Here is a 27,604-nt window from a genome sequence, read left to right as displayed (position 1 = left end):
CAAGTACGTGTTTGGTTGCAAATCTCTTCTTTCAAAGCACCTACTGAAGAAAAATAAGAACTATCTTCCTTCATACAGTCAACTGTTTTGTCTTCCAAAAAGAGGATGCTCTTTCATTTATGCCAGCTTTGAAGCCTGGTTATTACATTTGAAAGAAACCTTAGTTCCAACTGCTATCCCAACGTAAGTTTCTACTACTAATAAAAAATACATCCTTTAGGAATGTATAGCAAATAATGTTCTATCCATGGTGTCATGCAGATAATTACCTGCACAGCTGTTTTCTTCATGCTGTCTGGAGGAATATCTTTGACACTAAGCGTGGCAGATGAGTAATTCTGCTGTCCCGAAATGAATACTTCATCCTGGCACTGGTCTCCTGGAGCAGACGCCTGGGGATGCTTTAAACAGAATGACATAGTAAAGACAACTGTCTTCATATAATTAAAACTAAAAAATTCTCAAAAGAAGCCCAGGATAAAACATTTTAAGAGCTTTATATCTTTATCTTTTTTGATTAACTAGTACATTATCTATGTAAAAAATCTCACTAACCAAGACACCATACACCCATAAAATATTGATGGACATTTACAAATCTTGCAACTGTAGAGGTGTCTTTTATCAGCAATAAATTAATATGAAAAGCCAACAAATGCTAGGGACTAACTATTCAAGGATTCAAGAAGTCTTGTGTTGACTTTATCCTGCTCACTATGGATGCCAAAATATCACTCAAGGTGCTAATTTCAAAACTCATTTCCTCAAATTTTCTGACTATGAATTTTCTTGAATGCCTACAGTATCTAACAGTACAATTTATATAATCAGATTTTGTTTCGGAGGAAGAAGAAGAATAGTAAGATTTTGTTCAAACCTTATCAGCCTAGGTTAAATTCAGAATGCTCATCTCTTGATCACAAAGGTACAATGAAACCAGACAATTTTACCTATGTTCAACCATCTACAAAGCCAGTTAAAGAACTCAATGACATTAAACTTCATGACAGAACTTCATGACATTAAACTGAAAAGCCCTGCAATAAGTTTACAGCATATGAAGTGAAGGCAAAATATTTAATGCCTAAAAAAAAAAATTCCAGCATATAAATTATATTCTTTTTATTAAAGCAATGTGCATATGTAAAAGGATAACTCTATCAATTTAAGGACCCCCTCAGAGTTTATTCTTTCCCCCTCTATATATTGCAATAGCCTCCTGAAGGTACTCACTCGAACAATGTGCACACCAGAACCTCTTCCGTCTGCAACACTCAAGGCAACACTACCCTGGCTGCCATGCAGATCCCTAGAGCTGCCATAGTGAAAGCTGCTAACTGCAGCATAATTGGAATTAAAGGACCGAGACAGCATGCTCTGAATAAAGAGGGGACAGATTTAACACAGAGATTAGTGCAGCATGCATAAACCACGAGACATGTTATACATGTAATACAAACATATTCCATTGTCATGCAAGATAAAAACCATGCAAGAACAGTACCACTGTGATGTATAAACACAACTCAGTGACCCTATTTACCTTTATTTACTGTAAATCAGCATGCAATCAATAGTTCACATGCCAAATTACATGTAAATAAAGTCACTGAAATATTCATGTGTCTGAAAAAACAACAAAGGTGTTTATCAGAATTTTCAGGTTTTCATTACATTTGCAACATATCAAATACATTGTAGGAAGAGAAGCTGGCAGTCAAGTTAAACACCTGTGGAAATCAATTACCCCTTACTATTTTGTCTCATCCCGCCACACCACTACTAGTAAAGTAAAAATAAAAATTTACACAGAGATTTGAGTGACTGTAATTTCTTGATACAGCCATGCCGATAAATATCCATAGTGCATTCCAGTAACACAAGAATGTGAACAAGCCTCATTTAAAGGAAGAGGCTTGAGAGAAACTGTGACTACCCCTCTGCTACTGCAGGCAATCAAACAGGTAACATGACCTCAAGGACAGATGTGACAGCGGTTTGGGTTTGAGCTTCATTATCTTGCAAACCTGACCCCTGCAATATTGGCAGGGATAACAAAATGAAAGCAAGAGACATTACCATCTTGCCACCATGGTCTTTTGTAGCTGCCAGAAGAAAACAAAATGAAAAGACAGCACAAGGGAAGACATAGAAAATCTTCCATGGGCCACCTGATAGATGAAACAAAGTTATCTTGAAAATGTGACGACCTCATGAAAAAATACTATTGTACAAAAAAGATACACCACAAAGCATCAAAACCCAGCAAATTCAAAGTTGTTTTCTCTAAAGCTTTTAATTTTTCCAAGTTAAAGAAAGAAATGCTCAAAATGGGTATAATTTGACTAAGACACTGTAACAATTCTTAAATGCATAAATATATTTTGGCATTTTCCTGTTGACTATGTATACTAATCTGATTTTGAAAATAGTCCTTAGGCAAACATCTGGTCTTTTGTCCTAGCTTCACCTTGTGAAACTAAAACTAGTTTAATAATAAAAGACATATGCCTCTGCATACTCATATTCCCTGGATGGTCTGGTAGCCCAGTCATTGGAAACTCCCTTGGAGAAACAGCATTTACTGACAATACTTGTTTTATCTTGGCCAAAGCTCTTGGATAACCTCTGTCTCAATGACATAGTGAGCATTCTTCATGTTTCTCTTTTACACCTTTTACTGTTCTCTAGTCAATGGATTTTTCAAGCTTCCAGACAAGTCTGCAGATGTTTTCCCTTTCCTGGGAGGGGAAGACTGTTCTCAGCATTTAAATCTACATTCACTAGACATTCAGTCTGAGCTTACCACTCCTCTAAGTTTCAGGCCAAACACCCAGGAGAAAATGCCAAAGCCAATTTTCCTTAGCTTCTTAGTACCTCAAACCATCTTCTTACTACTCTTCTCATAAGAGTGTCTATGATTAACCAGGTGGTGGTCTTCCCCCACAGCTACAGAGAACTCCCTGAAGTCTCCTTACAGGAATCTCTCAGAGGCTCCTATATGTCTTCATTCTCTGTAAGTGGCAAAAAGACTAATAAAAATAGAAGGAATGCATGGTGGGACTACAAAGTTACCTCTTCAAAGTGTCTCTAGCAGACCATCTTACTATAAAAACCCCTAGATCCACTGGATTCATTCTTCTTAGAACGAAACAGATGGTCAATACATCGTGACAATCTATGTGACAAAAGACATGTGACAATCCGGATGAGGATTTAAAACCTAAGATCTGCAATAGAGAGGGAGAACTTTCCTAAAATTTACAGAGGTATGAACTTGTACATCAGAAACTGAGATTTCAGTTAAGGGAATTTCAAGGTGACTACATAATCTGGGAAGTATAAACCTTCAAGGGTTTATAAAACCTTCTCTCTTGGAAGAGACTCTTACCTAAAGTACAAAAAATGATTGTGCAGTTGATACAGGGAAGAGTTGAGAACACTGCAAACACTGTTACTCTCCTTTTCTACCTGAGCACAGCACCTCAACGCTAAATTAGAAGAAATCCAGAAGCTGTACTAACAGTACAAAATAAACACTATTTAAAATTACATGGACTTGTAAGAAAGTTTTAGTTTAACACAAGAAGAGATTCCTCGGGACAAAATAAGAGTATTTGTCCTCTACCTATTTTTAGTTGGGATGAGAGAAACTGATATATTTGGAGTGTGAACAGCATCCCTATTAATTTTGTTTCTCAACACAAAAACGATGAAGGTTGTACATTTCCTACAAAAATTCCTGAAGACTGCTGTACCAGAGAAGACATTTTCTGAAATCTGAATATGCAGATGCCATTACCCCCCTGATTTTTACTCCAAATTATTAAAAATTGAATATGGAATAAATACATGATCTAAACTTCAGACTAAATATGATGGTTAATTCTAAGTACCAAGTCCATTAGTCACCTGGTTTGATAGTGTCTTAAGGCATAATGGCCTGCAAAATAATAATTCAAATATTTGAGGCTTGAGAAGTATTATTTCGGTTACTCTGAACTGATACATTAAGAAATATACACGTCCTGTTTCAGTACATTTTTGTGAAAGCTACATTTACTAGAAATCAGTTATTCAGCCATCAATAGTCCATATCAGAAACTACAATACATCATGAAAAAATGGCTGTGTACAAAGTAATAATAGGTATGTCCATCATAATCATCCTCATTTGTAGTCAAAATGAGCCTCTAATGGAATCAGTTTAGATGCAGGCAGCTAGTAGCATAATTCTGGCATTTACTTTGTATTTTTTTTAATGATAAAAGCCAGAACGTATTCTCCATTTTGCAGCTTACGAAAGAATTAACATTTCAGACTCCAAAAGGGCATGTTTGGGGAATTGCAATGCCTTCATGCATTTATTTAGGTCCAAGAAAATAAATAGTGAAATTTATTTAGGAAAATCTATATGGAATAACATTGCAATTTTAAGACTTGGAGTCTTAAAAAAGATGGTTGGAGTCCATCATGACAATCCATGAAATTTTGGCTTAGAAAAAGAACTAATAATTTCAATATCTGCAGGGAACAAGACTCTACATTCTATCTATCTTGAAATAACCTTAACTGGTAACTTAACTGCTAAGCCTAAGTATTAGTCTTATTTATTTGTTTATGTAACATTACCTAGAATCAGCTGTAAGGTAAAGGTGGACATAAGTTATCCTTTGAGACAATATTAAGTGTCTAGAAATCCCTTCAGTTTTCATTCCCACCATCCAGAGAATAGACATAACAGACTCTTCCTGTTAAAGAGTTCCATATGGAAAAACTACATGTAATTTAAATTCTACTATCAGAAAATGTTTGCAGATTGAGAACTTTTGCTGTTTACATATCAAATACACAAGAATTTTATTCCTTTTAAAGTGTGGTGTTTTGACTTCTGAACTCCACAAAATATCATTGTAACACACTGATAGCTCAGTTGTCCGTTCAAAAGGGAGGAAAAAAGGTAAATGTAACTAAAATAAAAATTTAAAACTAACAACTACTAAATAGATAATACTCCTGTAATTTATCAGATATGTAAATACGTAAAAATATTCTTCAGGTTATGATCTTACAAACACTTAAGCATTTAATTTTATGTATGACCCACTGAAATCACTGTCCTTGACACACTGAACCAAGTTTAACTAAGGAAAAAATCTGAGGCCATATCAATTAAAATATTTTTGCATGTTAGGTATGTAGCATAAAAAAAAGTGTTGAAGACAAACTTTCAAACTTTGATTAAAACTGGAATTCTGTATCAGTACTGAAACAACTAGACATTTTTCTTTTAATAAGGCACTGTACACTGACAACTCTGCAGAAAAAAAAGAAGGAATTAATCTACGATCCCTCCTCTGAAAGCTCTGCATTTTAGGTAATAGTAGATAAAGTAGATAAAAAACAGAGAACTTAATTTCAGATTAAATTAGAAGTGAAAACAAACACACACCTAATGAACGCCCACAAACAAAAATTTTTGTTGATCCACAACAAAAAAATGAAAATATACATATGCAAGAGAAGGAGAATCAGGCTCAGTAACTAATTTTGTATACTCAGCAATGTCATGTAATAGATATTTGCATGTAACTGTTGCAGATATTTCTTATTGCAATTTATGAAAGAGTAATTCCTCTACCACACATTAAAATGTTTGACACTAGTGTTTTTACACAGGCGGTATTTTAGTTTCAATTCCTAAATAAAAGCCAACAGAAGTACTGTAGGAGTCTATTGTAACATACCTGGTAGTAAAATGGGCAAGTCACACTCAAAAAGGAAAATATGCTGAAAAATATTATTGTTTTTAAAACTCGCTGTGCACTTCATTTTTGAGGTTGGGGTGGGGCAGAATTGACTACATGCTTTCCAACATCTTATGTATACAACCACTAGAGAGCACTTTGACATATAAATAAGCTCCTGTATCCCCCAATAAAATATGCTTTGCATCAGGTAAGAAAATTGTTTCTTCTCATATATGCAGGACTTCTATTTACAAATGGTCTCATGAACTATTTTCAGCTTCATTCACTCAGATGGATAATTTTAGTTATTCTCTACATTTCACAAAAACACAGAATTTTCTGAGTTCGAAGGGATCCACCAGGATCATCAAGTCCAACTCTTAAGTGAATGGCCTATACCAGGACCCTTACAGCTTATTAAAGGTATTACAAATGCTGGCTATTTGGCTGGAACCATTGTTAATCATTTTTGCTAGACTTAAAACTATTCTGCATCTCTCTGCTTATGAAATTAAACTCTTAGAAGTTTTTTCCCACCTTATATCAGGTAAAAATGGCTAATAAATAAGGAACTAGCTTCTCCAGTGTGTCCAACAAGCAGACACCACTGGACAAATTTAAATGGGTTCACTCCTCCCTCTCTCCTCAGTTACTAAAGTTAAAAAACCATATTCAACATGAGCTTAGGAAAAGGAAAAAAATCCAACCAAACAAAGCAACAACCAACAAAAGCAATCCCCAAAAGCCCACTACACCCTACTTCCTAATAAGCACAGGATAGAAATTATAAACATGATTAAATTCATTAACAGGGGAGTCCCACCAAAAGTAATACTATTAACCTATACTGGTCAAGAAAATAGGTACTTCATATTCATCAAAATGCTTAATTTTGTATACATGTTTTTTTCAGTATTGTATCTTAAGCTTTAAAAAAATGAAATGCCATTTCAAATCCATGAAAGCTTTGTCGAAGTAGTTTCCTATAAATGGTCCTTAAACAAGCTCTGTAATTGAACTTGTTCCTTAAATGAGTTCTGTTAATAACTGGATTTTTTTTCAGACTTAAAAACGTTTCAGAAGTCTGCTTTATAGATAAAGCACTCTCACCACTTGGCTAATTTTTAATTACAAACAGAAATATCAAAGGCATTATTTAAAAAGAACTAAGAAATACTTGGTTATATCCTAGAATTTCCACATTATCATATTTGCCAGCTGCCATAAAGGATTTTATCTACATGTTTCACAGTTCAGATTTTCCTTTTTAAGTCAGTTATATCCTAGAGAATATAAAGTAGACAATAATATACATGTTCACTTTTAAACCCACAAGTGAGTCTCAGATTAGTAAGTACAAGTTACTTTAAAACACTTCAAGGCCAGAACAAAAAAAACCATACAAAACAGACTTAAAAGATCTGTTAAATTAAATGCACAGCTAAAATCAGTCTAGTAGGGAAAATTAAAGTTTACATATAAAGCATAATGAAAAGTATTGTCAGATATAAAGGGAATCAGGTCAGGCAGTTGATGACATTTAAGTAAAGGTGACTACACTGCTGCAGACCCAAAGAGGTATCACTGCTCCATTAAACAGTGCTCCTAACATGCCAAAGAGCAAGCTACAAACAAACTGCATTAGACGCACACTGAAGTTTTGCTTCCCTCTGTACTCAGGGATTGCTGGTATTTTTGCTTCTCTTGTAATTTCATGTAAGATTTGATATATCCATCCAGGAGAATGGAAAATGAGGGAATGCCCATTTTATTAGAGTTGGAACATGGTGAGATTAGTGACCCTTTTGTGGGACAAAGGGTCTCCACGTGACAGCACAGTACTGCCCCAAGAAACTTCCTGTTCCAGGTGACCACCTGGATCAGAAGAATATGTACAACTTTTGTGCAGGTTTCTTTAAAAAATGAAACCCAGCCCTTTCTGTCACCAGAATTTATGCAACTTGAAAAAAAACAAAACAAAACCCCCCAAAAACCAAAAAGCAATCCCATCCCTCCAAATACTGGGATTTCTAAAGAAAAATCATTATTAAAAGTAATTTTTCCAACCATCTCCAATTAAATTTTTCTAGGTATCACAGATACTCAAATATTTAGCATAATAATTACAAAGCAAACTATGTTCTTAGAAAAGAAACTTAAAAACAGAATCCATCTAGCTGGCATAATCAAACTGTCATTTGGATGCTTTACTCAATTCCCTTCCAAAGAAGCATGATCTGGCTAATGACATTCTAGCCATTTTTAGTGACGATATTTTCAACTGGATTAGCTGGACAGTATAGATTACACTCTTCCAGGCGCTACTCAAATTCTTTGAAGATATGTAATTGTTCAGCTCTACATATCAGCTCAAATTTTTGATGGCATTTATAGTACATAAAGAATGCTGTTCATCATCTCTACTTATATCAAAACCTACTGTGATTTTTCTGAAATGAACAAGATTTTTAAGTGTTCTCATCTCACAGCAATAAATATTCATTCAACAATCTGTCAGATACCCAACTTCAAAAGATAACTGGCTTGGAGGCAAATACATGATAATTATGGCTTTTCAATTCTTCAGCAACTAAAGCTGCAGACCTATACTGCCAAATAGATTTTACTGATTTTCTTTTTTCTTGTTCCTAAAGAGAAGAAATAGGGTGAAAAAAAGGCAGAACAGAAAGATGAAGTGTAAGGGAGTATTTTAGTATATTGTGAACACAAAGGTACAATAAAAATTACCTAACTTAAAAGAGCTGGCCTTGCAGTCTAGGAGGTCTGTATGACATTATTTCATGTATTCAAAAGTAATTTGGTTAAACTGGCAAGTATGATGTAAAAACAACAGCGCTTTTTTTTTTTCTTTGGGGGAAAAGTATTTACAGTCTACCATCTGAGTGTTTCTCAGATATTCATCACAAACACATTTATCTTTTTTAAAGCAGGATCAAAATTTGATTTTCACTAGTAATTAAAAGCTGTTCAAAACAGAGCATTTCTCTTATTCCATATCTAGGTAACAGAAAAGTAGAAAAAAACCCCAGAATTATTGGTTTTACCTTTTCTAGCTTTTTAGCCTCAATATGTCGAAGCACCTGTTCCCTCCAGTCATGAGGGACTTTAGTTTTTCCTGCAGGGTCTAGTAACGAGTGCTCGGAGTTAACCCTTGGGTTTGCTCTCTTTGAGGGGCTAGTCCGTGAGTAATTGAAGTCACTGACTGACATAGTTCTCTCTGGTATTTCGCTCACCGACGGCCGCGCACTCTGTGGTCGGGTCACGCTTGGACCATCAATGCTGTATGTCCGGGCAGAGAGAGGCCTCTGCTGTCCTGGCATTACTGCTGGAGCTCTTCCCATTGAATGCAAATCTCTGTATGTTAAGTAGTCCCCTTCAGGCACTTGGGTCCGCCTTGAAGGGCCACTATCCCCAATATTTATGGAAGCTGTAGAAGATACACTGCTCTGCCTTTGAAGAGTGTGCCTGGTTGCTCCTGGTGGAACGGCCCACAGATCTGTGTGTCTCCCAGCCATCCGCTGATGAGTACTGTACACAGCACTGGCCCGGACATTGTTATGATTGGAGAAATTCATGTTGCCAGAATGCTTTACATAGCTGGGAGTTTCTGTACTGTCAGACCTAAGCAGACGTGAAGGAGGTAGACTGCCTTGTTCTACTTGGGTGTTTTGTTTCTGGGGCCACAAGGCATCTTTTGCTGCTGCACTGCTGCTGTACTGAATATTGTATTGGGGAGCACAGAGCATCTGTGCACCACCTGTCACTGATCCTCTCACTACATTAGCACCTTCAGGATTGTGATTTGAGTCAAACTTGAACACCGTTTTTGTAGAAGATACTAAATCAGACGATGACGACGACCCAGGAAAAACCTGCAAAGGCTGATCATAGAGAAGAGTAGCAGATTTACTTCGGACTATGTTTTTTCCATCTGCAGTATCAGATCCTGATTTTACCGCTGAGTTTAGCTGTTGAGATCCATTCTCATTTACACTATCATAGATTTTCAGCCCACCACTGTCCATACTTGTGATACTGTGAGATTTCATCACAGGACCGCTTCTCTGTGGTGACAAATCTTCAGTGCTTCTAGAAACAGACAGCTCAGCAGAATCCCCATCAACTGTAGTGCTTTTTGGTAGTTTGTCTTTACTGGGAGACGGTACTGTTTCCTCAGGATGTCCGTTTACTTTATTTATATTATATTTATTTCCATTTTCCAAGTGCTCACTTTCTTCTTTTGTGTTATTATTCAAAAAGCCCATTACTGAAACCATTTTCTGTGTTTCTAACTTTTCGACAGGAACTGGCACTGCCTCTTCACTAACCAGTTTATTGATATTCATGTTTATTTGGTCTAATTTGTGAGACTCCTCCATAGGAGTGCTTAGATCAACACCTTTTCCTATCAGGCCTAATCTTTTTTCAATGCTTAATTCATATTCAGACAAATTTGTAACCTTCTCTTGCATATTTAGTTTTTCTTCTACTGTTATATTCAATTCTCCTCCATTTTGCAAAAGATTATTCAAATTTTCATCTTCTCGCCTGGAGGAAAAAAAGATGGCTCTTAAAAGAAATTCTCATAAGCACGAACATGTTTTTCTAAGAATCATTTTAGAAGAAAATTAACATTAATATGCAACCATGCTGTGCATACAATACAGGACAAAGAAACAGATTTATGATTTGCTGTCTTACATTGAATAAATATGTTATATAGAGGGCTCATTTGGGCAACATTTTTGCATCATGTGATTTTGGAAGTTTGTCTAATTCAACAAGAATAATTAAAAACAGTTCAAAAGTGTCAAGAAGGAAAAAAGTGACAATAATTTAAGGTTTTTTTATTAACTTTCTTTCAATTTCCATTTTGGACAATTGTCTTGTTTGTATTAGCAGTTTTTATGAAAAATGGCACTTTTTAACTAAAAGCTCTAGAAGAGTAATTCCATTCTTTGTAAGTTTTTAAGAACCTTTAATAGTCATGCTAGCAATCAAACTGATTTTCAAAATTAAGCAAATAAAAACAGAGACCTTTAAAATGGTATACTGATACATTTTTTAGGGATAAACACTTACAAAGATAAAATTATTACCCCCTATTATTAAGAGAAATGGGAACCATGTATTGTATACTGATGTTAGTCTCTGCAAGTTTTTTTTACTAGAACCTTACTGACCTTAAGAGAACATTATTAACCTTATGATGAAACATGAAAATTTTCAAAACTCAAAGAACAATAAATGAATGAATTAGAGGAATGAACACAATATAAAATATTAAGTAACATTTTTCCATTGTATTTGCTTAGTCATCCACAGTATCTTACAAACCTGATTTTGGATAAAACAGTAGCATGTGTTTCTTTGTCAGGAGAACAGAAAGAAATATCTTGGCTACTGTCAGTATTTAAGGAAACAGAATCTGACATTCGAGAAGGAGAGGAACAGTTGCTGTTATTCTGATTACTATTGTGGGTAGCTTCATCTGATAAGGAATCAGTGTCTTTTGAATCATCTGAAATAAAAATTTGCCAATTCAGTTAGATACACAGATCTTATTAATAGCCATTTCATATGTATATGTATAGTATTTAGAAATTGTCTCTTGTTCTTCAGTAATTATTAGACCAGAAACTAAAATGTAAGGTAACACCTTTGCAAAGTTCACTTAAACTTACAAAATACTGTTGGAAATCATTCCTATTTTCAAAAATATCTGGCCTAATGTAAACAGCCTTTATCTGTTAATTAAATCCAAGTTCTTGCTTTATTCCTATTTTCCTTGTCATACACTGGTGCTACATTACTGAATACTTCCTTAAAATATCTATCAAATCATACTTCTGTTACTGTAACGATTTCGAAGTTGTATATTGTATGAGTCTACTGGACCCTAAGAAAATTAAGCCAGCTGCTTCACATGCAGTATTTTGAAAGGGTACACAGTTCCTGATTTTGAACATTCTATTATTGTTAAAGTGCTATTTACTAGACCAAGTACTCTGGAACCATCTACATCACTGGATAAGCTCCATATAGCTTTTTAGTAAAAGTAAAAACCCAGCAATTAAAAATGTTCTTCTGCAGATCTTGAATCCAATGCATTCCCATGCTTTGCAGATCCCTTAGGACAACATTTTCAGAGTAATTTACCCCTGTGCACATTGATTCTTGCATAATATATGCATACTTACATACTACATCCGTATAAAAATAATTTCTCTGGGGGAATTCAAGCCAGCCGTGATTCTGACACGAGCGTAGAAACAAATACATTTAAATTTTTGCTTCAAGCCAGTTACAGGTGCCAAACGCATACAATTTGTGGAACTAATATCTATCTTCAGAAACAAGAAAGAAGTTTTGACCTGGTACTTTAGTCAGACATTAAAATCCAAGGACTGCATTGATAAACATCCACCTTTTCATCTGTATGTGATCCTCAGCAGACTCTTCCTGCTTCCACCATGTGGTTCTCCTCACCAAATCTCACTTTTTTACATCTAATGTCCGGAAAAGCCTTTTGTCCTGGAAGTACTGGACTTGGATATCATATGAAGCAAAATACTATTTCCTATCCCATTTTTAGATCATGTTTTCTCTGAATCCTAGGCCACTTCTTACTCTTAAGGAAATGGTTACCCCAACCAAATTTGTATTTCAGAGAATATAAAATTTAGTTAACAAAAAAAATGTTCAGAAGTTTCATACTAGAAGAACGAAGAAAAATAAAAGAGTAAAATAACTCTGGAGAAAGAGTTTCCACAAGGAAAGTTTATTCTTAAACATTAGGAAGTGAGCACAGCTTCCATACAGAACTTTAAATAAGTGATACTGCTACCTATAGCAGCAGTTATAGCAACTGCCTATAGCAGCAATAATTCACAAAATTTGGGTGAAGAGGGAGATACAGAGTATTTCCAATACCACTTTCTGCAACCCTTGTATTAAGCGTATCAAGAGTGTGTTCAAGATCAAAACCCCCCCCCAAACACATCCTCCTTCTCTTCCCATCTGATTTAAACTGACAAGAATCAAGAAAATTAGGTATCAACATAGCTTTCTCTAACGTGCACTCAAGTAAATGCAATTTTTTCCTGCTTTCATTGCTTAACTAGGGAATTAATCATCTTTCTTTTAAAACATATGAGTTAAGCCTACTTTTACTTAATTTAATTGGAAAAACTAGCCACTTTGAGTCAAAAAATTATCCAAATAACAGAACACTTCCAATGCTTTGTATGGTATCTTACCTTTTTTGCTATTGCTTAGGGCTACCACTTTTGGTTGGTTTATGGAGGTTTCTATCAGTGGTGGTCGCATTTCTGCCATTTTCATCTCTTCATCAGAGGACAATTCTTCTGACTCCTGCTAAAGGAAAAACAGCTTTATGCTGTCCATTTCAAAGAGTAGCTTAAATGTTGAAAGTAAATGCTATCTAAACTATCACTCACTAAACAATAAAGGGGTAAAAAAAGACAGATCAGCCATATAACATAGGGAAAGCAAAACAACTTTGTAGTGCATCTACAGTGCAAGTCAAATGAATTCTCTTTAAGGAGTAGCACATGCAGACTTGCAATGTCACTGATGAACTCTGTGGGATGACACTCCGACAGGTAACTTTAATTGCAAAAAACTACTTGGAGCAAGCAGATGAAGCCTTCATTCCACCACTGGAGAGAGCACCCAGCTGAGTCCACGTCACAAAGTCACCACTGAACCAGCAAACACTGCAGTCTTGACTAGCTGGTTTTGAAGAAAAGAGCCCAAACCAGAACACCTATAGAGTAGCATGAGCAAAACAGTCTTGGGAATGGAGAGGTATGCTATGCGAAAAGACTGAAGGAGCTTGGCCTGCCTAGTTCATCTAACAAAAACAGAGTCAGGGTAGCTTGCTGGGGGTAAATTCCAAAACGAAAAGAGGTTATTTAACTTGAAGAGCAATGGCAGAAGAATAAAGCAGTGCTGAATACATTTAAGCTAGTAATCACTAGTTCTGAACCATAAGATGGAACTCAGTGCACTTATGACAGAGATTAATAGACAAAGCTGCTGCAAGAGCAGCCATGCAATTTATCCAGTATCCTACTGCCAGCCCTATATTCATTTATCCTCAAAACCCAGTTGCTTCCAGTAATATTTTGAAGAAACAAACCCCCAACAAACTTTCTTTCCTCGAAGCAGAAATTTCTTTCTAGCGAACATGCCTCCTGCTATGAAATCCATGTTGCATATTGCAAAAAGAGTCTGTCCATGTTCACTTTTTCTTACTATTTTGGAATACTTAATGCATGGAACCTATTGGAGCACCACCTTCCCAGGATATCAATTACCTGGCCAGTTCCTGGGTCTGCAGGAAGGACAAACCTGACTGAGATGCAGCAAACAAGCTGTGATAGTCTTAATTAAAAATAAAAAATAAAAATCCATCTGCATTTCTCTACAGTCTGAACAACCAACTTCTTCACTGCATCTACCACATTCCCTTCCTCTTGGATGTAACATACAAGTAAATGCTGAAATGGAAAGCTTACACACATGCAAAGTTTAGCTATCTGGATTCTGCAAAAGTGTTACCAGCAGGAAGTAAGGAAATACACAGAAATAAGGACTTCACTATACCTTCCTTATTTACTTACTACAGTTACAAAGACTTACTGTCACTATCATTAGACAACTATCATGATCTTCTGAAATGACATTTTTAAATTAAAGAAAATATGTCAATACCATTATTTTCAAAAAGCATGCAGAAGCAGGAACACCCTAGTAGGAAGCAGCCAGTGACAGCCACAACTGCCTGTCCCTCAAGTCTCTTCACCATAAGTATGATATAGGCACATTCCACAGCTTACACAATACAGGCAAAAAAAGAAAAAAAATCCACTTGTGAAACTATGAAAGAAGTATTTTACAGGTTGTGACTGGGAACTGATTGAATGACAATTTCCAAAATTTGTCATAAATCTCAAACCTTCTAAATAAATGAATACATGGTGTTTGTCAGAGAAATGCGAAGTTCAGAAGTTTAAAATCCTTCACTATAAGAGGTAAATACATTCCAAGTAATATTCCTGATAGCTCACTAGTAAACAGAGGAATATTTTAAAACCCACCTTCCACTTTTCATTTGAAATGCATGTGTATACTTGGATACAGAAACTTTATTGCTACCACTGATCTGATGTTTTCTCATTTCAGCAACAATTGAAAGTGATTATTTAATGAAGTATTGACAATCAAGCAACAACTGGAGAATTCTACCAAAATATGAGTATTTTCACAGTTTATATCAACCTTTAATTGAGTTTGCTTTATTCTCCTTTAAAAGCATGCATCTTTTACTATGAAATTTTAAATAGCTGTTTCAACTTTTACTTAACAAAATCTGAAGCAAGAAAAATACTGTATTGAAAACCATCTGAATTTATAACACATATGGAGGCCAATTTTCTTCTGTTGTCAACAGAAATTTTCATCTCCCAGAAGAACAAATTCAGTACAACACCAGCAGAGTTTTTGACTGCTATAATGCTCATTGCAATGCCATACCTCAAGCATTTCTTCATGGTTGACAATTGTTTTCGTGTTCTGCAAGGTTTTAACAAGTGCAGTCATCTGTGAATTTGCAGTGCTGTGCTCAGCTTCTGGTTCACTAGGCTTCTGCACAGAGCTTCCTGTTGAAAACTGCTTTCTCTCATCAGCTTTGTTCTTTATCGAACCAGTTTCTGAAGTCTACAGAATTAAGAATATTAGCTGAAAAAACATGCTGAAAAGTTTTTAGGGACATATAGAGCCAACATACTATACTTTTGGAAAACGGAATGGAAAAACCTGAGCTCTGAAATGATAAAGTACAGAATGCACCAGGTATGAAATGCTAAAACAATGCCACAGATTACTAAGATACAGTCCCTAGCCTGTGTCAATCAGTTTGACTCCTTTCCTTACTGGTGTCAATTTCTACCATTACATTTCCAGTCAAATGAAAAAAAGAAATCAAAAAGGCCAATACCTACAATGATTCTATGTCAGCACCAAAAAATAGTCCTATCACCTATCACGCTGCATCAAACTCTTAGAGACTCTGGACACTTTTGCCAGCCCGTTATGCTTGTTACCACACAAAACCTTCAGTCATGAGGGGAGCAGTAAAGTCCTTAGAGATTATCAAAATTTCATTGTGAAGTCTGGCAGATAAAAGAGGATCAGAGGATGACAAAGATGCCATCCTCCAGAAATCAAAGTCAGCTCCTTAAGACATCCACAGTTTTTATTTGCCTGAGAATTCAGTCACTTCTCTTGTTCTTAGTGTAGGAGGAAGACTGCTACTGTAAATCAGATGTTTATTACAGATCTCCTTAGGTGGGAAGAGGTAAACTGTATTCAATATAATCTAAACAGTTTTTCTTGCTAAAGCGTCAGTGGGGAGGGAGAAGAGAATTAAAAGGAAGCAATGACACTTTAGTCTTTGGAATTTCTTGCAAAACTAGAAGATAGCTATCTCTAACCTTTACCCCCACATCTTTTACAGAAACTGTCTGGACTTCTCGTTTTGACTCCTTCGCAGTATCTTCAGTAGATTCTTCATCCTTTAGTCTATGTACAATTGTCTGGACTGTTTTGACCATATTCTTCAGTTCATCAGGATATGGAGTTGGGTATCTCTTCAGATTGCCTTCCTGTATAACAAAAAGCAGTAAGGTTCTACATTTATTTAAATGTTAGAACTAAAACAGAGGCTGTAAAAAATAATTAGTTAGGCTAAACCACTGAATAATCTAGAACTCCACCTTGATACTCAAATGTACCTGCACTGAGGCACATATAAGCTTATACAGCTCGGCAAGACTATGAATTGCTTTCACTCCCTTTCCCCCAACATGTCCAATGACTCCAAGCAAAGGATTAAGCCAACTGTAATTCACCCAAAATAAAATCAGTATTTATCACGGTTTCCCCACTTGTTGTCCCCAGCATTATTAGTCAGGTGGCCTCCTAGTTAGGCCCTACATTGCCACGTATCAGCTTGAGTTCTTCCCTTGTGCCCTGCTGAAAATGATTTGGCCAAATAATGCCCAGACTGAAAGCAAACACAACAAAAAATCCAAACCATAGTGTTTCATCCTGCTAGATACTCTAAACTAATAACTGATGACTTGATTTATTCAGCAGAGTGAAACCCACAGCCAAAGTAAGGAAAAGGCTGAGATTAAGGGTGGAAATGAGAGGGAGGGAGGGAAATACCAAGTATGCAAAAATAAATTCAATACTAACCCGTGGTGGTGCCTCTCTCTCATCTTTGTCTTCATCACACTCAAATGCCACCTGAGCACGCTGTTTCCGTTGTTCCTCCCACAGAGATGGATTGAAACTTTCATTATCAGATATGAACATAACTGGAAAAAAAAACCAAAAAAACAAGAAGCTCTTGTAAGAATAGGATACACTATGCAAAATAACATATACTCATTTTCTTTCTCTTGGATAGGATTCGTATGCTTTTGTATTCATTCTTTTTAAAAGATAAAAGACTAACAGCACCATTAATTGAAGATTAGATGCAATACCACTACTTTATGAATTTGGCTGTACTTTTATATTAGAAAAATCCCTACCTGTAAAAAAAAAATCATATGCTCAGCTGTACACTAGTATTAACATTCACACTTGAAAATTTTCAGCAGAACTCTGCTAAGTGGTTTTCTTCTATATATAAATATGAAATAATGTATTTGTGTATATATATAAAAACATAAATTATACCTGTATAGATTTATATAGCCTATTATCAGTGCTTAATATCATTAAGCACATGCAAGAACATTCATCTGATTTCATTTAATGAAAATTTAAAAATGAAAACTGAGAATGCCTTACTGAGGAAAAACCTGCATTCTTACTAATCCTAAAGAAATGTAAGCATCTAAACCTGAAGGTTAAGTTAATCTGCATGATTTTGCAGAAGTTATGCAGTTGACAGGGGTTTTACAAGTATTTCTTGCTTAATTTTACAAGAGAATAAACAAACTTTGTAGGTACCCACTGTCTCTTATTTTAGCATATCTTAGTGTTACATCAGCCAGGTTCTACTTTTAGCATGACAAATAGTCTAATAAATCTGCCACCCAGCAAATGCATATCCTTCACTAGCGATATCAAGACTGTTCGTATTAACCACTTCTATACCTGACATAGAGAAATACTTAATTTTAGGGCTCAGTAAGTGCAACGGAGTATTTGTTACTGTGCATTTACTGGGTAACTTACAATTTTAATACATCTAAAAATATTGTAATAAACTTCACTATCCTGATTACTAAGACTTCCTGACCAAAAACCAACTTAAAAGCTCTGTCTATTGAACCTGAAACCTTTTCGGAATGACTACCTCAGACAGGTGTTCAGTCAGCTTAAGCCAAACAAACAGTCCTTTCCTTGTCTACAGAAATAAACCCCAGAACCTGAGAAAAACAAGAGTTCAAATGGAGAGAACACTTTCAGGAACAATCTTGAACTTCACTGAATCTCCCAATTCTCACATTCTATCAGAGGTACTGCAGATACAGTAGAAGGCACTGAAAGTGATGCACAATTTACTGCTTTTGCTTGTTTTTGATTACTCCTCTCTCAGTGTACTAGACGCCTGTGCCACAGAACAAGAAATGTTGCAACTTGTCAGTTTTCAGTTATTTCCATTAATATATTGCCCCCCACTTTATTTCTTTTAAAGCAGCACAAACTTTTCCCTTTACCTTGCAAGGGAAAGAAAGTGGAAAAATAAACTTATTTAACTCTTTTCCTAACTCCTGTTGGGCTTAATAGTGGAACATTACTTGTTTCCCTAACTATTTCACAACTGTGCTGAAATAACTTTCTGGTAAGAGCTTAAAATTTTGTGCCTTACTTTTTATAAAAACAGTTCAAACCACATGTGAGCAATACGCTTTTTCTGGACTGATTTTTTTTCACTTCAAAATAAACCACAGAATGCTATGTACTTTTCAAAAAATATGTATTTGGTAATGGAGGAAACATTTTGTTAAAATAGTCAGTTTGAAGCTAACACCTGCTCAAGGGAATTTCACCCCAAACCACTAAGCTCTGTTGGAAGGAATGAGGGTGTCACGCTGGGAGTGGCAACCATCACAGAACCTGCTCCTGTCAGTCCATTTCTCACCTTGCTCACTGACATAGTTTCATCTAGAATTTACCAATATCTAAATCTCATTAAGTTACTGTTCTCATTCATCAGACACAACTCATCATTCTTACAAGTATACTCCAAATTTGTATTTAAGTACTATTTAGTGAAAATCGTATTAGCAGGAAGCCTTCCCATTATTGTCAAAAGTGACCACTGTGACACAGCATTTCAGAAATTCCTTACCCTCCTCAGTCCTTGGTTGCTGAGGGAACATGTAATTAGTAAGTACTGTTTTCTGTGTGTCAGGGTCAGCTTCTTTTTGAAGAGGGATAAGTGGTTTAGACTAGAAAGTAAATGAAAGAAAGCTGTGTTATGAGAGTATATACATATATAAAAGTAAATATGACCTACATATCATAGAGCATGCCTGTCCCATGACTTTGAAGACTACTCTTCCTTGTATTAAACCATTTCTTCTCTGAAGAATTTTCATAAAACGAAGATAGAAACATGTCTGTATTTGACTGATGATAGGCTTTGACTGAGGAGAAACTCAGCAACAGCTTTTGTGAAAAGCAAACACTAGATATTCAAAAAGTAACCCAGTTTCTTGTTGGTACTTACTACTATCCCAAAGCATGCTGATCTGAAATGCACAGATATATCTGGCTATTTAAAGCTGCAATCATATAAAGAGAAAAATTTTGTATTCTTGTTTGTTCACTTTGACACCAGATTGAACATCCTCCACGCTTTACAGGGAAGGGCAGGGGATTCTTTAAATTACTGTTTTAGAAGAAGTGCACATCTGAGGCTAGTAGATTTCTGACAGCCCTGTATACCTTAATGCCATTCAGAAAATCAGCATAATACAAAGACTTTAATAAAAAGGAAAAATACAAGCTACAAGCACATGAGTTATTGCTTAACGGCTTCAAAGCTGAACAGTCACACAGTTCAAAAGGTGTGGCAAGAAACCTAACTCAAAACCAGGCATGCTGAGTTTCTCCACTGGTATAGCTGTGAAAGCAACAGCAGGCTAAACATTTTAAGTTCTAGCTTATCAAGCACTAACTCTCCTGTGTAAATTAGCCTGAACAAAAGAAAACAAGAAAACAACAAAAAAAACAAAACAAAAACCAAACAGAAAAAAACACAACAAAAACAAATGAACAAAAACCCTCCCAACATCTGTTAAATTGCATTTCCTCACAGTGCAAAACTTCTCCAGAAGTATGAGTCTCCAGCAGATAAGCTCAATATTGGTTACTTCAGGAGAATTGACACAGTAATGTCAAGAAAGTATTGATGCACACAGTACTAGGTCTCTATTTAAGAGATGGCTCTGTTCTTGTCCATCCCACTAGGAATAAAGTCAATAACTATTTATTTTCAGTATTAAAAAAATTTACCTGATTGTCTGATAGCCACATAGCAGTGAGTTGCTGCAGTTTTGTAAAGGTAAATGGTAAATTCTTCAGTCTGTAAATTACAATAATTTATGTAAGTACATTTAACTATACTGTTAAGACTTTAAACAATCCTGCGTTAGCGTGTAAAATATTTCAAAAGAACATATCCATATGAAGTTGAATTAATAAATATCGAGAGCTGAAAGGCTACAGCATGTAATTTAAATTCATATTAAAAAAAAAAACCCAAGCAAACAAGACAAACTTATGTCTGCCCAGTTTAGCAAGTACCTTAAAACAAAGAAGTTCCATTGTAACTTGAATTTAATTCAATTGAGTAACTTGAATGTGGAGACAATTAACGTGAATTAACAAATCTGAATCCTCAGCATTTTATCTGTCAATATAGATGCCAATTAAGGAAAAATATGCTACACCTGAAAATCAGTTTTTTTCTCAAAGATACATGTACGGGGAAGGGGCTGTCCTGGATAATGGATGCTCTGGCATTAAAGCCACAAATGGAGCACAGAGAAGCTGGGTTGACAGAACAGGAGGGAGAGCTTCCCTAGACTTCTCTCTCACAGTGTATTTCAATACTATAAACTAACAATTCCCCAAAGCTTAACATTTTGTCCATTTTTAATGATCACCTCCAATAAAACACAACTCTTTTCCCCCTTCCACAGAACACCAAGGTTTTTTACAATATCCTGTGATACTGCTGGGTGCTCCATATGTAATTCAAGAAGCTATAAATCTTTAAGTAAGAATCAAAAGTTTTATGAAAATAACTAGACTAATTCCACAGAAAAACACATGCTAACAATCACGAATGTATTGAAGCTGCACTTCAGTGCATCTGCCAAGTCATTAAAATGAAGACAGCTTAATACAATGGAACTGCAAGATCCAGAATACCACAACAGTACATTAAATATATCTCACTCAGCTTCTGAGCTATGCATGAGATAAGGAAAGACAGCATAATGTATTCATAACAATCCCTCTACATTATTGTTGCGTTTTTATAAAATTTCTACTTGATTAAAAGCATTCACAAACCTATTGTCACTCAGATTGATGACTTTTAATTTCTGCATATCACCCATTTCTTCAGGGAGAAATTCAAGTTTATTAGAATGCAGAAACAACACTGTTACATGCTTCCAGTTTCCAATCTGGAGGAAAAAAAAAAACCACAAAGAATTAATTCATCTTCACAACATAAATATGAAAATTTTTAAAACAATTAGTATTGAGGCTATTTTGCCTGGAAGGTGTATTCATACATACTAAACCTTTTAGTTTCAATACACAGCAATGAATTCCTACTTGTTGCTTAAAAAAATCAAATTTCATTATTTAAAAACCTGTATATTTGTACACATCCTCCTTTAAAAACATACACAAAGAAAATCCTCTCAAAAATTATTAACTTCACAAGTTGTACAGACTATATCAACATGTTAAAATATTAATTTTACAGTTTTGCAATTAAATACATACTTCTGATGGCAGCTGAGTTAAAAAGTTATGATCTGCAGCAAATGTTCTTATATTCGAGAGCTGCCCAACAGACGAAGGCAATGTTTCAATCTCATTGAAACTACAGTCCAGTTCTTCTACTGATATTAATCTGCAAAAAAAAAAAATTAACTCCTCTATACAGATTAATTAATCCAATATTAATTGAATACTTGCAGTTTAAATGAAATTAGCATCACTATTAATTATTCATCTCAAATATAGTTCAAAATAAACCCAAAGAAATTAAAATCTAAGAAGAATCCTTTATTTATTGCCTAAAATGTGCTTTGGGATGGGTGTTTTTTCATGTTGGTTGATTGCAGGTTTTTGGTTCTGAGCTTGCTTTTTTTTTTTAAATCTACTTTACACTGTCCTCACAATGAAAATAATGAGGCCAGCAACACCAAATGCTCGTGTAGTACATGACAACATACCAGTGTAAGGCATTAAAAATATTCAGAATGGGACAGATCATACTCAAAAAATTAGAGCTGAGTGCAGTTTCTGAACAAGCAAAGAATTTCAAGAGTTAGAGGCAGTGAACCTACGAATTTGGCAGTGAAGCAGTATTTTGTAAACTCTGACAAAAGATAACCTGTATTAATTAAAATATATGAAAAGAAATTGGAAGATGTACATTTGTACAGCACTTAATTCTGAGCCAATTATTTGTGCTATTACTTGCAAGTTTTAAATTAAATTGCTGGACACCGAAATATATATTAAAAAAACCTGCTGATGGACAGCTGAAAATTTTCTCTCTCTCTCTCTCTCTAAAAAGATAAATACATGTTCATATTTACAAGATTTTGAGATTGGGCAATCATTTGCAATATCTACCACAGCCATGTTACTGTCAACAAAATCCAGTTTCAGGAAGCTGACTCTAAGTATCTTGTTTTGTATCACACTCAATTTTTCTTTTATAGATTGTTGACTGCATTACGTGAGGAACGTATGTCTTTTGGTATTAAATAATAAGAACATACATGCTGCAAATAGAACTCAGATATGAAATCACTCACTTTAAATTGTATTAAACATTAACATGTAGAAGAAATCAAATAGTTACAAAAACTCTGAGAGAGGAGCCATTGTTACAGGAAAGTGTTCAGAAAGGCAATTCAATTTTTTATTTTGGTGAAATACCTACCCTCCTATGGAGTCTGGCAAATAAATTAACTGGTTTTCATCAATTTTAAGTGTTGTCACCTTTTTCAGAGAACCTATAATAATAGGAACAAGTAAATCAAAATGGACATTTGAGTTCATTAAGCTGAGTTTTAACTTTAAATTACGAGGGGAAAAAGCCCCCAACATTATGGGCAAGCAACCACATCTTCTCTATTCCCTGGCACGCCCATAGCACTGTATTCCTAAGGAAATAAAGAGATGAGCTTACAGAACTTGTTTGCCATCTTACAATGTGTGAACCATTCAGGTAGGCGGGTGGAGGCAGGGAGAAAAAGAAATTGGCTTTTTTCTGATAGAGCCAGCGGCTTTTCATCCATTTACAAACTACTGTATAAAGTAAAGAATGCTCTGAAACAATTTTAAGTTATTATTCAGCCATGCATTAACAGCTTTATCAAGAACTGGCACTTCTACTCAACTGGAACAGATCTAGAATGTAATTTTTCTATTTTCAAGTGCTCTGTGTCTGAACTATAGGCTTTTAAGAACATGAATTAACCGAAAATACAAACCAATAGACTCTGGCAGTTGCTGAAGTGAGTTACTGGATAACAGTAGGTCTTGCAGGCTTTCACAACCTGAAATACCTTCTTCAACTACTTCAATGTTGTTTTTAGAAACATCCAAGTAGGTCAGTTGTTTCAAAGTGCCTATGAACTAAGAGAAAGAGAAAATAATGCCTTCTAGAAAGCGCAAGTTTAAAACAAAAAATTTGGCAGATTTGACAAACTGCCTCTCAAGTGTAATGCCAGAGGAAAAGACTTAGAGTGCTGAAATACAATTTTATGCAAAATACCCGAACTTTCAAATGAAGTATTTTGTGCAGATAAGCACAGCTGATGTTTTTACACAGAGACGCCCCACAGTAGCTCTGCACGTCCCTGAAGTCAGTCTGCCGCACATTCAATGGTTAGTTACCGTGAATCAAGTAACTGAAGGTTTGGAACAGACTTCAGAAAGAGACACATAGTGTGAGGACATCATTACGCTCCAGTAAAGACTTTCAATGCTTATTTTTGCCTTTTGTGTAAAACTGCATCCTACTTCACCTCAAAAACAACAATGATGAATCCCTAATTGTTAAAAAACTGAAATAAAAAAAAGGCAAAATATAAGCTTGTATTACCATTCCATATGAACCAAGTATAAGCTTTAAAATTCACGCACATTACTTCATTAAAATCTTCACTTTCAGAAATACAGTTTTATTTTACTGCAAAACACAGTTCAGCTTGTATTTTACAATCAAACCACTCAACTGTCTAAGAGTTAGTTGAAGGAAAAACAGTAGCAAATACTACTGACTAGGCAGGAAGGCCACATTTCACATGACTGCTAGTGATTTTAAGGCTGAAAACAACAAACAAACCAGCTGCTTCCCAAATTTAAAATTCTCATTTATTAGTGTACTACAGCTTAAGCATAGGTTCTCAAGTACTGTAATAATAGGTCAGTCTGGACCACGTGTAATCCTGAAAGATGTCAGGAACCCAAACAAAGTCAACAGACTGTCTTCTCAGGAACTAGCTATGCTCCCTGTTTACACAGCACCAAAACTGGCACTGCTTGCTTTACAGTTGTGACCAGTAAAAATCCACACAACATATTTATCCTGTAAATTCCTACTTGCTGTCTAACACAGATTAATCCCTTTTTGGGAGGACCATTCATCCCTAAATTTGATTTTAGATTTTTACCTGTTTTCCTAAATTGCAACATAATTTTCAGATGAGAACTATGTAACTTTCAATGAAAAAAAAACCAAACCCAAAAGCTGTGAATGCAGCTCTCATGATCAGTAATAATTTTTAAGTGGACTAGTTAAGCATTCAAGTGCCACTTAGCCTTTTGGCTTTAAGTAGCACTAAAACTACATAACTTCAACATACATGATCACTGACAAAGCAAATAACTGCATAATTTAAAGTACTTTGTGTTTAACACAGCAAAAGAACTTACCCCAGGAATAAGTGTTAGTCTATTACCATCCATCCAAAATTCCTTTAATCCACTCAGTTGTTCAAGTACTTCAGGCTGTAATGGGAAGCCATTTTAAAAAAAACTTATGAAAAACCCCAGTGAATGGCAAAAACAACTCCAGTGATTTGTCTATTGCAACTTTAATAATGTCTTACTATAGCTGTTATACACACTTTTTTCACTGGGTCATCAAAGAAAACCCAGATATTTCACTTTTGACATTAAAATATATACTAGATACACAAAAACTTTTAAGAACTTGACCACAGAACCAAATAATCTTAGAGAAAGGCTTTCTGTTGGTTTTGTGCTTTTTACAGAAAGTATTGTTTTTCAACAGGCACACACTAAGTACATGTTACATGTACAATTTTGATGTAAGAGGTTTAAAAAACCTTAAATTCCATCAACTCAGAGGACCTGTTTTACAAAATCCCAGAATTTTTGGTTTGGGGGAAAATCGAAACAAATTTCATTTTTCTATCAACAAATGGTGCATCTCCATGACACAGGCAAACCACTCCATCCATAAAATGAAGTGCAGGATTGTGTTTCCTCTACAGCTTGTTGTTAACAGTGTCTTATGTACGAGGGAAAGACCCCTTCTTGGTAAACATCCATGTTGCATACGCTTTTCTATTTAAACTTCCCTCCTGAGAAAGTAATACAAAAAAGGTACTACTGCACCTTAATAACTACAGCCAAGTTCAGATGAAGGCTAAGTAAGTTTTGTTATATAGTAAATAGACAGGATTTCTGCTTTAGTTGCAGTCCTGACTCCCAATAACTCATTTTCCAAGAGAAAGTTGTAACTCAAATGTTAGCTTAAGGCTCCTACACAAATATCTACCCTGTGACGAGAATATGGCAGTAATAGTAAGGGCTAGATGTTTAACCAAAATGTTGAAAAATTCCTTAAACACACTCTCCTATTTTCCAAACCATATCATTAGGAAAGTGTTCAGCTCTGCATGTTCTACTAAGGGCACACAAAGGCTTGACTCTATTGTATTGCAGGTCAGCAAGTTTCATTATACTTCTATTTCAATTCTTTTACCCAGGAAAGTACTTGTAAAAGCAGAGAGATGTTTTGTGACTCTAAATACAAGATATATGTTTCTCTGAGACCACAAACAAGAAACAAGTCAATCTATGCTGAAGGAAAAATCAGAGCACCTCAACTTCTAAAATACTACTTTGAACAATACTCAAACTTAAAATCAATATAGTTTCCCTTGGATCTAGTTTGTGCACAATAAAAGCAGGTTATGCCCAAAACTGCAACATTAAATACATTATAATCAATAAGTGTTTAGAATTTATTCTAAGCCAAATAATTATGTTTATAATTTAAATACAAAGTACTATTAATTAGTTACCAGTACAGTAACCACACTATACAACAGTGTTATTTTAAAATTGAATAAAAACATCCTCTCATTCTTAAGAACACACACGTAAGTTTTGTAATGGGCTCCATAAAGTACTATAAGGTATAAGTAATACTTGCTTGGTAGAAGAACTCTTAAGCTGATGTTTTTATTTTCATATTTATCAAAAACAGACCAAGGGATAAAGAGATTTATAAAAGATGCAAAGCTCACCACTTCTGTGAATTCATTACTTCCTAAGTCCAGTCTCTCCAACTGAGTCAGTCTGGACATGGTTCTACACAGGAATGAAATTAATAAAGAATTAGATTTAAGAAAATACTAACTACATCAAATCTTCCAGTGTTTACAAAAATCTACTAATAACTATTAAGTAGTGATGCTATTCTGAAACAGGTATCATACCTAATTAAGGTCAATTTTTCACACACTGTTCAACCAGGCATGTATCACTGATCTTGCAGACTGCTGAGTGTCACACAAAGAGTACACTACAACACATCCACAGATGAGCCTGCAAAAACTAAAGACCAGTAAAGAAATCTTCATGATAAAGAGTAACCCAGTGGCGCATCTCTTCTTTTGAGTGGTTCAGCTTTTCACCTGCAGTACAATACATCCTTTCAGTCAATGGCTGGTTAACTACATGTTTTCTTCTCAAAGACTACTGCCTACTGATCAGGGAAAACAGAGAAGAGCACTGTTGAATCACAGTAACCAACACTACCTTTTTACCTCTCCAGGCTGCTGACTAAGTTGCTTCCACATGACAAGTGGAACCCTAATTATTTATCTAGTCATACATTAAATGAGATTACAAAGTTGGATTTTGTGACACATCACCTCTTTAACCTAACTTATGGCAAATATTAAATAAATGTCTGAAATAAAAGTAAAATCCATTACTTCAAGCTGTTTTTTGGAAACATTTTTCCTCTATTTGGGGACTCCACAGAGATTATCTACCACTGCACATGGTGGACTACACAATGGGTACTTCACAGTCAATAGCAGTTCTACCTGAAAGTATTTTTTAAGAGGCTGTGAATTCCTCATATACCATCATGTTCTCTATTTATTTAATAACAGATTTCCAAAGAACAACTAGTAGTACCTGAAACTCTCATATATAAACTGCAATTGTGTATGTACTATAAAATTCTGGAAAAA

The 27,604-nt window shown here is 35.2% G+C and overlaps 1 protein-coding gene across 9 annotated transcripts in view; it reads right to left on the bottom strand.

Annotated features, from left to right (window-relative positions):
- The window catches only part of ERBIN (erbb2 interacting protein), a 118,332-nt gene that overhangs the window by 9,332 nt on the left and 81,396 nt on the right, over positions 1–27,604 (bottom strand). For 5 of the 9 annotated variants that reach the window (XM_069002335.1, XM_069002328.1, XM_069002330.1 and 2 more), the window contains 16 exons: positions 26,648–26,711; positions 25,023–25,097; positions 23,576–23,720; positions 23,023–23,095; positions 21,849–21,978; positions 21,405–21,520; positions 20,340–20,409; positions 19,171–19,270; positions 17,058–17,179; positions 16,292–16,462; positions 15,333–15,515; positions 13,031–13,148; positions 11,109–11,292; positions 8,816–10,319; positions 1,234–1,377; positions 270–401 (listed from right to left, as the gene is read on the bottom strand). In XM_069002335.1, coding sequence (XP_068858436.1) covers positions 270–401; positions 1,234–1,377; positions 8,816–10,319; positions 11,109–11,292; positions 13,031–13,148; positions 15,333–15,515; positions 16,292–16,462; positions 17,058–17,179; positions 19,171–19,270; positions 20,340–20,409; positions 21,405–21,520; positions 21,849–21,978; positions 23,023–23,095; positions 23,576–23,720; positions 25,023–25,097; positions 26,648–26,711 — 3,331 coding nt within the window. The remainder of the gene's footprint in view (positions 1–269; positions 402–1,233; positions 1,378–8,815; positions 10,320–11,108; positions 11,293–13,030; positions 13,149–15,332; positions 15,516–16,291; positions 16,463–17,057; positions 17,180–19,170; positions 19,271–20,339; positions 20,410–21,404; positions 21,521–21,848; positions 21,979–23,022; positions 23,096–23,575; positions 23,721–25,022; positions 25,098–26,647; positions 26,712–27,604) is intronic. The other 4 variants (XM_069002334.1, XM_069002333.1, XM_069002336.1 and 1 more) reach the window with 4 other exon arrangements.

Source organism: Aphelocoma coerulescens (assembly GCF_041296385.1).
Source record: "Aphelocoma coerulescens isolate FSJ_1873_10779 chromosome Z unlocalized genomic scaffold, UR_Acoe_1.0 ChrZ, whole genome shotgun sequence".
In the NCBI taxonomy this organism is placed as follows: domain Eukaryota; kingdom Metazoa; phylum Chordata; class Aves; order Passeriformes; family Corvidae; genus Aphelocoma; species Aphelocoma coerulescens.
The sequence above is the reverse complement of the archived record's forward strand: the minus strand, read 5'-3'. Positions and strand labels throughout refer to the sequence as shown.